The sequence below is a fragment of the Felis catus genome, chromosome B2 (assembly GCF_018350175.1).
Source record: "Felis catus isolate Fca126 chromosome B2, F.catus_Fca126_mat1.0, whole genome shotgun sequence".
Lineage (NCBI taxonomy): Eukaryota > Metazoa > Chordata > Mammalia > Carnivora > Felidae > Felis > Felis catus.
Window position 1 is genome coordinate 143974911 of NC_058372.1, and position 15405 is coordinate 143990315.

At 44.7% G+C, this 15405-nt stretch overlaps 1 protein-coding gene across 3 annotated transcripts in view; it reads left to right on the plus strand.

The window, feature by feature from the left end:
- SLC22A3 (solute carrier family 22 member 3) overlaps positions 1–15405 on the plus strand; it is a 96085-nt gene that overhangs the window by 71299 nt on the left and 9381 nt on the right. For 2 of the 3 annotated variants that reach the window (XM_023254554.2, XR_006598470.1), the window contains exons 6-7: positions 6496–6593; positions 6713–6927. In XM_023254554.2, the coding sequence (XP_023110322.1) occupies positions 6496–6593; positions 6713–6927 (313 nt within the window). The remainder of the gene's footprint in view (positions 1–6495; positions 6594–6712; positions 6928–15405) is intronic. The other variant, XM_023254555.2, reaches the window with a different exon arrangement.

Here is a 15405-nt window from a genome sequence, read left to right on the forward strand (position 1 = left end):
AAAATAAACCCAGCTTAATTTCAAAGTAGAGACCTAGAAGTTGCTGTAAAAAAAAAAAAAAAAAAAAAAGTAGCTGCAGCAGCCACTGAGAATGAGTTGCCAAGACTTTATTGGATGAATTCCATCCAAGATACTGCATTTAGTCTCTCAAGGTCTTTGGACACCCAGAAAGTGGGTCGTCTTTCAGAATATCTGCGTCACTATGGAGAACATGTCAGTAAATCAAAAACCAGCTGGATTTACTCTTAAATTGGCAAAATGCTCACTCGCTTGGAAGTACTATTAATCCCTTCTTTCACTGGACAGGGAAGATTGGTTTTATGGTCTTGATTACCTTCGGTTTTATCCATACTGCATGTTCTTTTGGTAGAGGGTACATATTAGGCATTAAACTTGTGCTTTGGGAAAGCAGGGATCATGTGACTGCTTGATTCTAAATCTTAAGAATTTGAAACTAAGATGAACACTGAATATTTTTACTAAGTTGGAATACAAAAGCAATTATTTTTAATTAGTTAACAGAGAATTATTTTGCCTAAAATATTCAATTATTAATGCCAAAGCATTGTTCTGCCCTGAATTCTCCAGATAATCCTGCTTTTGGCAACGAGTTACAGAAACCAACTTACATGGGCTTAGACAGGAAGCCCATTTCCTGGCTTGTGTATCTGGAATTCTAGAGTTACAGCCCCGTTCAGGGTTGGCTAGACCTGGGTCTCAACAGTCCCATCAAGCCATGGTTTCCTTCCTCTCTACCCTGCTGCCTGGATGGCTTCTCTTTACACTAGTTCCCTCCTGGGAACCATGGCTGCTAAGATCTGTTTGAGCCCACCATTTTCTCACTAATTTCCTGAGAATCCAGAGAGAAGATTCCTTCAGGAGCCTCTGGCTTAAGGTCAGTGAAGGACTTTCTGGAGGTCTTTTCTCATTGGTTCAAATTGGGTCACATGGCCATTTCTCATTGGTTCAGATCGGGTCACATGCCCAGTCCCTTCTACAGAGGATGAAATTACCCTTCGGTAATCAGGTCTGCCCTACAACTGGAAACAGAATCCGCTCCCCTGAGAACACAAATGGATGAAGGGGGGGTGGGGTGGGGGCAGTGGCAGCTCCATTAAGAAAGAGAAAGGGAGATTGACACTGAGTCAACAGTAAAAAATGTACATTAGGGTCTAATTTAAATCCGTTACTTTAAAGGGGAGCTGTATTTTTTTCTTTTTAGGAAAGTACTCGAGGTTTAAATTTTAATTTTAAGAGAATATTTGTAACAAAAAGGAAGAGAGTAAAAACCACTACAATCCCACTACCCCGTAAGAACGATTAACGAGTGATACAAGCATATTTTTAAATAATAAAATATTGTACTGTGTATTCTGTAGACACAGTATAGCCTAATGCTTAGCAGTATACAGGCTTAGATGTCACCCTGCTATCTGTGTGTCCTCACTGAGTAAGCTACTTATCTTTCCTGTGCCTCAACTTCTTCTCTGTGATAGATATAAGAATAGTATCTATAAGTTACTCTGGCAGTAACCCTGGAGCTCAGAGATCAGCAGTCTACAGCCTGCGGGCCAGACCTGGCTTGCTGCCTGTTTTTATCCACAAAGTTTTACTGGAATCCAGTCACGGTCATCTGTTTGTGTTTCCATCTATGGCTGCTTTCACGCGACAATGGGAAGGTTAAGTCGTTCCGACAGAGACTATATATAGCGCACAGAACCAAAGGTATTTCTGATCTGGCCCTTTGCAGAAAAAGTTTGCCAACCTCTGGGTCAGACCATCAGACTTCTATTGTCTTGTCAAAATCTCACATGTCATAGTTCTGTGGTCATGCAGTAACTTAACCAGCCTGGAGATACGATCAAGAAAAAGTGACATCTGCAGAGCTTACGCAAAGGCGAGCGATGATGCGAAGTTATTTTATCAGCTAGAAATAGTTAAGAACCGTGAGTAATTGAAAAATCTACCAAGGTGTTTAAATGCCAAATTATCTATCTGAATTGACCAGAGATCTTAAAATATGTGATACGTGATTTCCCTTGAACTCTGGCGTGTTGACACTGGGACATGAACGAAAGTGAATTTGTATGGAGTCACAGCGACAGGGAGAAAATAAGACTGAAGAGCAAATGAAAAAGAACCCATAACAAGTCGCTGCAGATGTTGCTGTAGAAAAGAAAAGATTGTCGCCCCCTGTGTGCTCTGGGTGAACAGTGGTGGAGATGTGTGGATGGGAAGGGCTCCCCAGTCTGAATGAGCACAGTGAAGCCAACCCAAGCCTGAGGCTCGGAAGAGCCATAAGGGAAGAGAAAAGCATCACTGGAATAAGTGATACATCCGTGGGGGAACACCGCCCTCACCTTATGGGTCGTTTTGGCCTTGAATTTAAAGATCCTCAAGATCTAAATTATTTTAGTCACATCCAACTTTTCCAAAAAATAGTGGCTTAACTAAAGGCCGTTAGATTTTTGGCCAAATGTGTAATGTCCTTCTCTAAAAATGAAGTGACCATCAACTACAAAGAACTTTTCTAGAACAAAAAGCTTTTCATACATTCAGTGCAGTGTGAGGATTAAGAATAAAGGATCTCCATCAACTGCCTGATGATTTCAAATCCTGGCTCAACCACCCTCCATTTAATCTTTAATGCCCTAAGGCTTGTTTTTTTTTTTTTAATTTATTTACAAAACAGGATTGATAAAAAGGACTAACTTTAGAGAGTTTTGATGATAATCAAGTGAAATAATCCATGGAAAATAGCCCAGAATCTAACAAATACTACATGCTCCTTAGAAGTGAACCGTTTTGATGTGGACAAGATAGTTGTGGAAGACATTTGATAACCAAGCATATAATGATATATTGTTGTAATATACTAAGTTCTTCCACTTTTGATATTCCTGCTTTATTTTTGGACCAGCAAAAGTGAAGATAGATTTTTAAAACCCTTTACTGGCGTCTTAGCATTTAGAAGAGCAGATCAGGGAACATTTTAATAAGCACGTTATTAGTTGAGCATGTAGGTCAACTTGCTGCTGAAACGGAGACCCAAAAAATAGAATGAGAAAGGAAGGAAGGAGCAAAGGAAAGGAGGGAGGGAGGAAGGGAAGAAGGAAGGAAGGAAGGAAGGAAGGAAGGAAGGAAGGAAGGAGGGAGGGAGGGAGGAAGGAAGGAAAGAGGGAGGGAGGAGAGAAGGAGGGAGGGAGGGAGGAAGGAGGGAGGGAAGAGGGAGGAGGAAGGAAGGAAAGAAGGAAGGAAGGAAAGAAGGAAGGAAGGAGAAGGGAGGGAGGGAGGGAGGAAAGGAGAGAGGGAGGAGGGAAGGAGGGAGGAAAGGGAGGGAGGAAGGAGGGAGGGATGGAGGGAGGAAGGAAGTAAGGAGGGAGGGAGGAAGGAGGGAGGAAGGAAGGAAGGAGGGAGGAAGGACGGAAGGAGGGAGGGAGGGAGGAAGGAAGTAAGGAGGGAGGGAGGAAGGAGGGAGGAAGGGAGGGAGGAAGGAAGGAAGGAGGGAGGAAGGAAGGAAGGAGGGAGGGAGGGAGGAAGGAAGGAGGGAGGGAAGAGGGTGGAGGGAGGAAGGAAGGAAGGAAGGAAGGAAAGGAAGGAAGGAGAAGGGAGGGAGGAAAGGAGAGAGGGAGGAGGGAAGGAGGGAGGAAAGGGAGGGAGGAAGGAGGGAGGAATGGAGGGAGGAAGGAAGTAAGGAAGGAGGGAGGGAGGAGGGAAGGAAGGGAGGGAGGAGGGAGGGAGGAAGGAAGTAAGGAGGGAGGAAGGAAGTAGGGAGGGAGGAGAGAGGGAGGGAGGGAGGAAGGAAGGAGGGAGGGAAGAGGGAGGAGGAAGGAAGGAAGGAAAGAAGGAAGGAAGGAAGGAGAAGGGAGGGAGGGAGGGAGGAAAGGAGAGAGGGAAGGAGGGAGGAAAGGGAGGGAGGAAGCAGGGAGGAAGGAAGTAAGGAAGGAGGGAGGAAGGAAGGAAGGAGAGAGGAGGGAAGGAAGGAAGGGAGGGAAGGAAGGAAGGAACAAAGGAGGGAGGGAAGGAAGGAAGGAGGGAGGGAGGAAGGGAAGAAGGAAGGAAGGAAGGAAGGAAGGAAGGAGGAAAGGAAGGAGGGAGGGAGGGAGGAAGGAAGTAAGGAGGGAGGGAGGAAGGAAGTAAGGAGGGAGGGAGGAGTGAGGGAGGGAAGGAGGAAGAGGGAGGGAAGAGGGAGGAGGAAGGAAGGAAGGAAGGAAGGAAGGAAGGAAGGAAGGAAAGAAGGAAGGAAGGAAGGAGAAGGGAGGGAGGAAGGAAGGAAGGAGGAAGAAAGGAAGGAAGGGAAGGAGGAGGGAAGGATGGAGGGAGGAAGGAAGGAAGGAACAAAGGAGGGAGGGAAGGAAGGAAGGAAGGAGGGAAGAAGGGCAGAGGGAAGGAGGAGGGAGGGAAGGAGTGAGGGAGGGAGGGAAGAAGGAGGGAAGAGAAGGGTCTTTAACATTCCCACCCAGAGGTAAGCAGGCCCAGCAGCGGAAGACAGCTCTGCTCCATGAGGGCCTCCAGGACCGGGGTTCCAGTTACCTCGTTTGTCCACTGTCAACTGCAGTAGGTTGTATCGTAGAAGCTGGTTCACTAGTATCTTCTCCTTCTATCCCTTAGGAGAGGGAAGGCAGTGAAGGAAGAGCAAAGCCATCCTTTTCAAAGGATTGTATGTAGAGCTTAATTAAATACCTGGCTTCTATTCGCACGTCATTGCCGAGATTTTAGTCAGATAGCCACCCACAGTTGAAAAAGAGGCTAGAAAATGTGACTCTAGCTAGGCAGCCATGTGCCCAACTAAAATTCAGTGGATTCCGTTATCAATCGGGAGGAGGAAAGAATGGACGTGGAATCCATTAGCAGTCTTCCACGGGTATTGCCATGGAAACTAGTGTTGTTTCCCCGAGCTATGACACTATTGATTGTAAAACCCATCATTTTATGCACGATTAAGTAAAGAAAAATTCTATTAAACATATTTTCTTATTAGCCTAATTGTAGGACCCATCCCAATTTAAGAGGTGTTAAAATATGAAAAACTTGTGTCTCGCTATAGAAGAAATACAGTATTGGAAAGACCGAGGAAGAGAAAGTGATCCAAAGACATTCATTTTTGCAGTCTTTCTCTGTGTGTGTGTGTGTGTGTGTGTGTGTGTGTGTGTGTGTGACTTTCCTTAGAGCAAGCCTTGACAGGAGATATCAAACTTTGTTTTAGCCATCAAGTGTAATGCTCAACTAGGTGACTAACAAAGTACTATCAGTGTGAGCGTGCTCTAAGTCAAATTCCTGTGACTGCTGGCAGAGAGACTTTTGTCTCAAAGTCTTGGGGGAAATTTTGCCTAAATCTCCGCTCAGTCTTGACCGGATGTGGAGTTGAGTAAGAAGATAGTAGGGGTCCTGTCTTTCCTAGTCGGGGCTCTCACTTAGTAGGACAAAGACGGAGGGCAGTATTCCGAGGGAACAGGCATGGCCTGGGCACTTGACTTCTGGCTTCACACTCAGTCATCACCCAAACGTTGGTTGACCGGCCACTTTGCTTGGTGCTACAACACGGTCCATGCCCTCCTGGAGCTCCAGAGCTCGGGGAGGGAGAAAGAGAAGTAGACGTGCAGATGAGTAAAGGCACAGACCGGAGCAGCCGTGGTGACCCAGGGTCTGCTGTTCAGCTTTGTTTCCCTTACAATACCTTATGTAATTTTTTTTTAACGTTTATTTATTTTTGGGACAGAGAGAGACAGAGCATGAACGGGGGAAGGGCAGAGAGAGAGGGAGACACAGAATCAGAAACAGGCTCCAGGCTCTGAGCCATCAGCCCAGAGCCCGACGCGGGGCTCGAACTCACAGACCGCGAGATCGTGACCTGGCTGAAGTCGGACGCTTAACCGACTGCGCCACCCAGGCGCCCCTCCCTTACAATACCTTATACATGGTAGGCAAACAGCAGTATGCGTTTAATGCAATTCAAGAAAAGACCCAACTTCTTGGACGGCCGAGTAGAGATGAGCTGAATTTTCCTGGCTCCAAAAGATGCTGGATTCCAGGAAACGGACGGAAGCAAACTGATCTCTTTGGTGCGGTGCTTGCTCTTGAGCTCGCTAGTATTTGGTGTGTTAACATCAGGTTGATATTCAACAAAGAAACACTCGTTTGGACCCCCCCTGCTTTTGCCACTTTCACGTTTATTTTCTCCAGTTGCATAAATGCACAAATGTATTTTACTTTAAAACACCCCGTTTTTCCTTGTTTAGTCAGATTAGAATTCAGTACTGCTGGTACGTGCTTGAGTGTCAGTGTGGCAACCACATCTTGGTGAAATTGACCTTTTAACAAAGCGAGGGAATCAAAAGTCTTCATTCTCAGGTTTTCAGATGTAGTAAGTGGAAAGACCCTGGCCAGTTCAGTCAAATCGTTTGACTCGGTGGCTTTGAACCTGGCCACTGAAAATCTATAATGTGCAGGTGTTTCTTGCTGTATTTGCTACTGAAATCTGCTTCTCTCATATAGATCACTGTTACAGATGAGGAAGTTAGTAACCCATCCTTTTTAGATCTGGTGAGGACTCCCCAAATGAGGAAGTGCACACTTATTCTTATGTTTGCTTGGTAAGTCTGACTTGTGATGAGCTCAAAACCTTGTATCGAATTTACGACGCGTCCCCTGGTGCAGGTCAGGCTGAAGTTATGTCTTACTTGATCTCCGTTGTCTCTCAATGTCGCCCCAGGTTCACAAGTGCCGTGGTTTATCAAGGACTCGTCATGCGCCTGGGGATTATAGGAGGCAACCTGTATATCGACTTCTTCATCTCGGGAGTTGTGGAGTTGCCTGCAGCCCTCTTGATCTTACTGACCATTGAGCGTTTTGGACGCCGCCTTCCCTTTGCGGGAAGCAACATGGTGGCAGGCGTGGCCTGCCTTGTCACCGCATTCTTACCAGAAGGTAATGGACCCCTGAATCTGTTGGGCACTCAAGGCCTTGAAGTAGTCTTAAATCAAAATAATCAAGAATGGGAGCCTCTGGTCCTCAGAAAACGTATCACTGCATCAAAATCTTAGCACCAGGCAAGCTATAGTGATGGCACTCGATTTTCTGCTCAATCAGCGTAACGAGTTTGAGTATAGTGGTTGGTTCCATAGACTTTTCTGTTTTCTCCACTTCAGGTGCATTTATGGATGAAATAGATGTGCAAAATCTAGCTTGTAGCCATGTAACTTGCTTTTGATCGCCTTTATTTGACTTATTTTCATGATATCGCCGACCATGTTTTGCATATTTCCTGAGCTTCTGCCATATCACTGGCCCCATGCAAAGCACCAGGGTTACAAAAGGAGGAAAGGAAGACACTTCTGACTTCCAAAGGTTCACAACCTAGTAAGAGATATAGATACCTTATTTTTAAAATTTTTTTCTTACAAGTTTTTATTCATATTCCAGTTAGTTAATGTACAGTGTAATAATCGCTCCAAGGGTAGAATTTAGTGATTCATCACTTACATGCAACACCCAGTGTTCGTCACAACAAGTGCACTCCTGGGGCGCTTGGGTGGCTCAGTCAGTAGGGCATCCGACTTCAGCTCGTGTCATGATCTCGCGGTTTGTAGGTTCGAGCCCCACATTGAACTCTGTGCTGACAGCTCGGAGCCTGGAGCCCATTTTGGATTCTGTGTCTCCTTCTCTCTCTGCCCCTCCCCTGCTCACGCTCTTTCTCTCTCTCTCTCTCTCTCTCTTAAAAATAAATTTAAAAATTAAAAAAAAATGATTTTAAAAAGCAAACGCCCTCCCTAATACCCATCACCCATTGAATCCATCCGACCACCTGCCTACCTCCCCTCCGGCAACCCTCAGATTGTTCTCTGTAGTTAAGAGTCTGTTTGTTCTTTGCCTCTCTTTCCCCCCACGTTCATGTCTTATGTTTCTTAAATTGCACATGAGTGAAATCATGTGATTTTTGTCTTTCTGACTGGCTTATTTCTTTTAGCATAATACTCTCCAGTTCCTTCCACACGGTTGCATTTAAAGTGGCAAGATTTCATTCTTTTTATGACTGAGTAGTATCTCATTGCATATCTATACGATAGGTTCTTTATCCATTCATCATCAGTCAATGGACATTTGGGGTCGTTCCATAACTTGGCTCTTGCTGATAATGCTGCTGTAAACACCGAGGTGCATGTTGGGATACAGACACTTTAATGCTTTCACAACTCACTATAATACATGAAATAATGGAATTATTTACAGTTGACCTGTGACACAACGGTGGGGGCGCTGACTCCCTGCATGGTTGAAAATCTGAATATGACTTTTGACTCCCCCGAAACTTAACTGCTAATAGCCTTCTGTTGACCGGAAGCCTTACCAACAACAAAACAGTCAGTTAACACATATTTTGTATGCTATATGTGTTATATTCTGTGTTCGTACAATCAGAAAAGAAAATGTTATTAAGAAACTCATAAGGAGAAGAAAATACAGTTACAGTACAGCACTGTGAAAAGTGTCTGCTTGTGGGTGGACCCATGCAGTTTAAACCTGTTGTTCCAGAGCCAACAATACAAGATTTAGAAAAATAAATCTCTCTGAAGGCTCTGACTGATTAAAAAAATAGACGCAAGCAGTGATATGCACGAAGTAGTCAGGAAAAGCTTCCGGAGGCGAGAACTCGGCACATACGAAGGAAAAGAAACGCACTGGACAGGGGCACCTGGCTCGCTCAGTCAGAAGAGCATGTGACTCTTGACCGCAGGGTCACGAGTTCGTACACATTGGGTGTAGAGATTACTAAAAAAATAAATAAGCTTAAAAAAAGAAGAGAAAGGAAATGTAGTGGACAGAAGGGAAGGGTAGTAGCGATTGTCCACGGTAGGGCAGAGCTCTCAAAAGTATGAGCCATCTTCGGGAGTCCTGGGACCACACGTTCTCTGTTATTGCTGGAACATGCACGAAAAGGGGCCGAGGATACCTGCCACCAGCAGTGACTGGCCTCCCTGGCCGTGCCAGGAACTTGGGCATGGTCCCGCGAGCTTCCTGCTCGCCGCATCAGGTTGGATCTCTCCAGTGAGGAGAGAGATGCCGAGAGCAGGAGTTAAGGTTGTGGCAGGCGGCCCGGGGGGGCACAGGGTGATTTCAGGGAGAAGTCAGAGTTCGTGGGGGGGCCCGAGGCCAGTGCACGCTGAGGAGGTGGCGGGTGACCCCAAGTGCACCGTTAACACAACCCGCGTTATCTCTGCCACAGGACACAGCAGACGCAGGACAGGGAAGCTTTTCAAAGCCCCACGGAATGCGTAGGAATTAGAGCAAGTTCGTTCTTTCCATGTTCCGGGGTATGTGGGGTGGGGGATACTGAGAGGGCTGATTCTCTGGGAGCCCTTTTGTCAGCCCCAAAGAGTCTGTCTTTTCTTTTGAGAATCACTTGAGGGTCAAGAAAGAAGCTCCAATATTGTGGAAGTGAAAATAGACATTTACAGATGAGTTTGTTAATTATATGAAGGTTTATGAAGTCCCCAAACCCTATTTAAATAAAATTACAGAAATGCCCCCCTTCAGACTAGAAAATTAAGATGTAAAGTCTTCTGGGGCGCCTGGGTGGCTCAGTCGGTTAAGCGTCTGACTTTGGCTCAGGCCGTGATCTCACAGCTGGTGAGTTCAAGCTCCATGTCGGGCTGTGTGCTGACAGCTCGGAGCCTGGAGCCTGCTTCGGATTCTGTGTCTCCCTCTCTCTCTGCCCTCCCCCACTCACATTCTGTCTCTCTCTGCCTCTTAAAAATAAATAAACATTAAAAAAAAATTTTTTTAAAGATGTAAAGTCTTCTGATTGGAATGGTTGATGATAAACAGAACTGTTTATTTACACTGATCTCATTTTTGATGAGTATACCAGATTCCTAGGGCTATAGTAACAAAGCACCACATCCCGGGTGGCTTGAAACAACAGAAACGTATTCTCTCACAGTCTCGGACACTGGAAATCTGAAATCCCAGTGTGGGCAGGCCCACACTCTCTCTGAAGGCTCTGGGTGAGAATCCTTCCCTGCCTCCTCCTAATTTCTGGCAGTTGCCAGGAATCTTGGGTGTTGCTTGACATCATTCCAATGTCCACCTCCACCCTCGTATGACTTTCTCTTCTTTATGTCATCTGCAAAGATCCACATAGAAATACAGTCACATTCTAGGTTCTGGGTGGACATGAACTCTAGGGGACACTATTCAACCCACTACACTGTATTCAAGCATTCTAACAGTTGAGGAATCTGTATAACTCATATTGGTCAATACATGTCTATTTAGTATCTTTTTTTAAAATGTTTATTTATTTCTGAGACAGAGAGAGACAGAGCATGAGTGGCGGAGGGGCAGAGAGAGAGGGAGACACAGAATCCGAAGCAGGCTTCAGGCTCCGAGCTGTCAGCACAGAGCCCCACGCAGGGCTCAAACTCACAGACCGCGAGATCATGACCTGAGCCTAAGCCAGATGCTCAACCGACTGAGCCACCCAGGCGCCCCTATTTAGTATCTATTAATTGCCACCACTAAATTAGGAGTAGGAACAGATCCTGAACAAGATAGACGTAGCTCTTATCCTTGTGAACAATGCACCATTGAACTAGAAGGGGGACGAATGGGGAACATTGGAGACCTCGCTGTTGTTTCCCTTTTTGACACTGTATCATTTTGGATTTAGTTCCCTAGAGCAAAGTCTTCTGTCCTCATCACACAGAATAGGAATAGGAATTAAGTATTTATTGCATATGAAATTAGGAAGGTGTGGAGAAAGGTTAATGACTTACAGGTGACCCATCATTTCATGATACAATCTTTCCCTGGAAAATTCTCTCTGGCCCCGGACTGATTGGGCTCATTTGGATGGGTGCTGCATCCCGCACGATCCCAGAAAGCATTCTAAGCCATATGTCCACACCGACGTTGGAGGAACTAAATGTGTGGGAACGGAGCTGTTTTGTAGAGAACACTCATAAATTGAAAACCATAAGGCAAAGAATAGACTTTTCTGTCTGGTCTGATCCGTCTTATTTTGAAGACATAATTTCCCGATGTCAGCCTTAGAATTGTTCTCAGCAGGACTGAAAAATAATTGCTTTTATTCTGGACACATCTGATGTGTACATTCACAGATTCAGCTGCTTTTATAAAAGCCTACGTCGGCTATGATTGACAAGAAGAGGTTCAAGCCCTAATGCTCCTTGTGAGCACCAAATTTTAACAGAGGTTCCTCGCTGGAGTTGGCAGCCCTAACTTCTACTTAAGGGAGGTTTTGGACCTGGTTACTTGGGCTGCTGGATTAACATTAGAAAGACTCTTCCTCTCAGTCGTTCTTGACGTCATGAACAGGAGGAGGGCCCCTGCACTGAATGCTGATTAGCCTTTTAGAGGAATCAGCTCTAAAATTATCTCTTAGAGAACAATTTAACTGGCTTTGCCTCCACTGAGCACAACTTTTCATGGTCTAAAGAATGACGTTCTGGAAAAAGAAAGTCTTTCTGGCTGTCTCTTCACTTAAGGCACTCTGCTTTTGACCCAAATTTCTGAACTCTAATTGAAGTCTGAGAACTAGGTTTTCTTTATCCGTAGCTGTCTGCATCTTTCATTTGGGTTTGTTTAGGATGGGTACAAACCTAGCCCTTTTGGTAAGTAGTCTTTTTGAAAGGAGAATTCTGCCTTTTATTTCTCCTGAAGTGAGGAGTAAGCCAATACATCTTAATTTACATATCTCTATTACAAATTTTCACTACCGTTTTATTTCAGAACTCCAAGCAGATGGTACAGTCAGAGGAGATGTAAAATAGTGTTCATTTAAAATCCTGCATATCCTTTCTTCAAAAATTGAGGCATTATTCTCAGTAATCTCCAGTCCCTTGACCAAATAAACATCTATTCAGAGGGACCATCTTTCTTTGTGTTCTCAGGACTCCACGGAGCCTAGTTCCAGCGTCACTCCTCATTTTTAAGTTGTCTTGTGTGTTTTCTTGTCACTGTTCCTGAAAGGTGCCTGTTGCCTCTCTGAGACGAACTTCGAGCATTCCTGCGATGGATGATCAGAAGTCTCTGTTTGCATACGTAATATCCACACATCATTTACACTTCCTGACAAATCGCTTTCACTTCACTTTTAAGTTCACGCAGTGCAGTGCCCTTGGGACTTCTGTTTTATTACACGTTTCACCGAAATCTCTAGCTCAGGGTGGTTAGATAGTGGCCTCTGCTGCTCGGAACGAACTGAGAGTCTTTCGGGGTAAAGTCAGCATGTAGGAGAAACCATGTCTCCCCAAGGGTGGCCGCTTGACAGCATTTTCTCAACATACCGTTGAATTGACTTGTTATCTGTCTGTATTCACTGAGCTAACCACGTGTTGCGTGTGTGTGCGTGTGTGCGCGTGTGTGTGTGTGTTCCGTTTCTTGGGTTTCGTGTGGTTCTTTCTGGCAAACGGTGATAGCCTCACTCGTAAACTTAAATTGTCATGAAAGTTATCAGCGGGACTCACTTGTAGAGTAGTCTTGATTCAGTAGGAAAAAAAACCCTCTAACTTAAGAATTTAACCTGGATAATCAAGTCATTTCCACGGTAGCCGGCGACATTCTTTGCAGCCCGAGAACAGTGAGAGGTTGCCCGGTCGGGCTGGGACCCAGGGAATCTGGGCAAGGGCTCCCACTTTCCGTTCCCTGGCCCCTGGCGCTGTACCACCTGCTCATTGAAGGCTGGGGTGGAATGCATTTCCTAGTCCCCCTCTCTGGCCTTCATGAAGAGGCAAGGCCTAAATAAAACACATGTTTACCCCTGCTCTGTGCCAGGGCACATGGCAGCCCAGCACATCAGCACAATCCTGATACTCCTCACCCCCTGATGTAACTGTTAGCGTGAGAGCTACAGGTGTCCTCATCTGGGAAAAACGTCAAGTACACCAGGACGTCCTCGGCCAGTTTGCGGTCAAAATGTAGTAACCCGGAGCCTCCCAGCAGTGATCTGGATTCTTAAACCGTCTTTCTCTGTGCTTGACGTCCTAGGCAATGGTTTTATTTGGTCGGTTTTAGCTTTGTTGTTGTTGCTGTTGTCGTTGACTATTCTGTAGAGAAGACCAGTAAATCTACCAAGCTCGATTCTTTTCTTTCATCCTCCGCCTCCACACCTGCTTTTCTACTAAAAAAATCATGTGCTCGGGAATGAGCATTAATCCTTCTAGGAGACAAGAGGACCATTTAGTACTGAGTGAGCATGAATACATATGAATATAAAAGGGAAGAGTTTCATTTTCAAAGATGGAAGTCAGGATGTCCTTAGCTTTGCTTGGGAGAGCAGATAACGTGCTTGTCCATCAGTCACATATCTCAGACCCGTGTCCACTAAGGACGGATGGCATAAGTCGCACAACTCTTTGTGTGTGTGTGTGTGTGTGTGTGTGTGTGTGTGTGTGTGTGTGGAATCTTGCTAATCATTCTTTTTTTAACATTTTTAAAATTTATATCCAAGTTAGCATATAGTGCAACAATGATTTCAGGAGTAGATTCCTTAGTGCCCCTTATCCATTTAGCCCATCCCCCCTCCCACACCCCCTCCAGTAACCCTCTATTTGTCCTCCATATTTAAGAGTCTCTTATGTTTTGTCCCCCTCCCTGTTTTTATATTATTTTTGCTTCCCTTCCCTTATGTTCATCTTTCTCTGACTTACTAATTTCAATTATAATACCCTCTAGTTCCATCCACGTAGCTGCAAATGGCAAGATTTCATTCTTTTTGATTGCCAAGTAATACTCCATTGTGTGTGTGTGTGTGTAGATAGATAGATAGATAGATAGATAGATAGATAGATATACCACATCTTCTTTATCCATTCATCCATCGATGGACATTTGGGCTCTTTCTATACTTTGGCTATTGTTGATAGTGCTGTTATAAATATGGGGGTGCATGTGTCCCTTCAAAACAGCATACCTGTATCCTTTGGATAAATACCTAGTAGTGCAATTATTGGGTCATAGGATAGTTCTATTTTTAATTTTTTGAGGAACCTCCATACTGTTTTCCAAAGTGGCTGCACCAGTTTGCATTCCCACCAGCAGTGCAAAAGAGATCTTCTCTCTTCACATCCTCGCCAACATCTGTTTTCGCCTGAGTTGTTAACATTAGCCATTCTGACAGGTGTCAGGTGGTATCTCATTGTGGTTTTGATTTGTATTTCCCTAATGATGACTGATGTTGAGCATTTTTTCATGTGTCGGTTGGCCATCTGGATGTCTTCTTTGGAGAAGTGTCTATTCATGTCTTTTGCCCATTTCTTCACTGGATTATTTGTTTTTTGGGGTGTTGAATTTGATAAGTTCTTTATAGATTTTAGGTACTACCCCTTTATCTGATATGTCATTTGCAAATATCTTCTCCCATTCCATCAGTTGCCTTTTAGTTTGACTCATTGTTTCCTTCTCTGTGCAGAAGCTTTTTATTTTTTGAGTTCCCAATAGTTCATTTTTGCTTTTGTTTCCCTTGCCTCTGGAGATGGGTTGAGTAAGAAGTTGCTGCGGCCAAGGTCAAAGAGGTTTTTTCCTGCTTTCTCCTCGAGGATTTTGATGGCTTCCTGTCTTACGTTTAGGTCTTTCATCCATTTTGAGTTTATTTTTGTATCTGGTGTAAGAAAGTGGCTCAGGTTCATTTTTCTGCATGTCGTTGTCCAGTTTTCGCAGCACCATTTGCTGAAGAGACTGTCTTTATTCCACTGGATATTCTTTCTTGCTTTGTCAAGGATTAGTTGGCCATACATTTGTGGGTCCATTTCTGGGCTCTCTATTCTGTTCCATTGATCTCAGTGTCTGTTTTTGTGCAACTCTTAAGAAATTTAGAGCACTGACTTTTTAGGGCAAAGATGGTTTACTCCCTCTTCTGTTAAAACTCAAAAGAAATAAAACATTTAATGAAGAACTTTGAGCTTTTTCCCCTAGTTACTTTGGAGAATTTCCTCATATAACCAGTGCAGCCCCTAGAACAGTTCATTTTTAAATGAATGAACCAACTGATTTTTAAGAATCTGGCCTCTTCTAGATGATTTCTTGGGGAAGTAGCAAGATTGGGGATGGGGAAGACAATAAGAAATATACACCCTACCAATAACACAAGGCATAGATCTTTCCTTCTGAAGGTTCCAGTCTCCAAGCCTTTGCTACCCTCTAGAAAGCAACATTGGCTTCACATCCAGATTCTTTCTGGCCTGCTTGGAGCAGGTGTTCTGTGTGTTATCACTAAGGGGTGGGAACAGAGAGATGGCAAATGGGCAATAGGCTGTGATAACGGTTCTCAAGGGCCCAAGTGAAGACCACCTTCCAGAAGGCCAGGGCACGCAGGCCCTCTAGGATGGCAGTGCCGGGAACACTGTTTTCAATACAGTGGCTGCTGAACAAATGGTTCTTGAATTG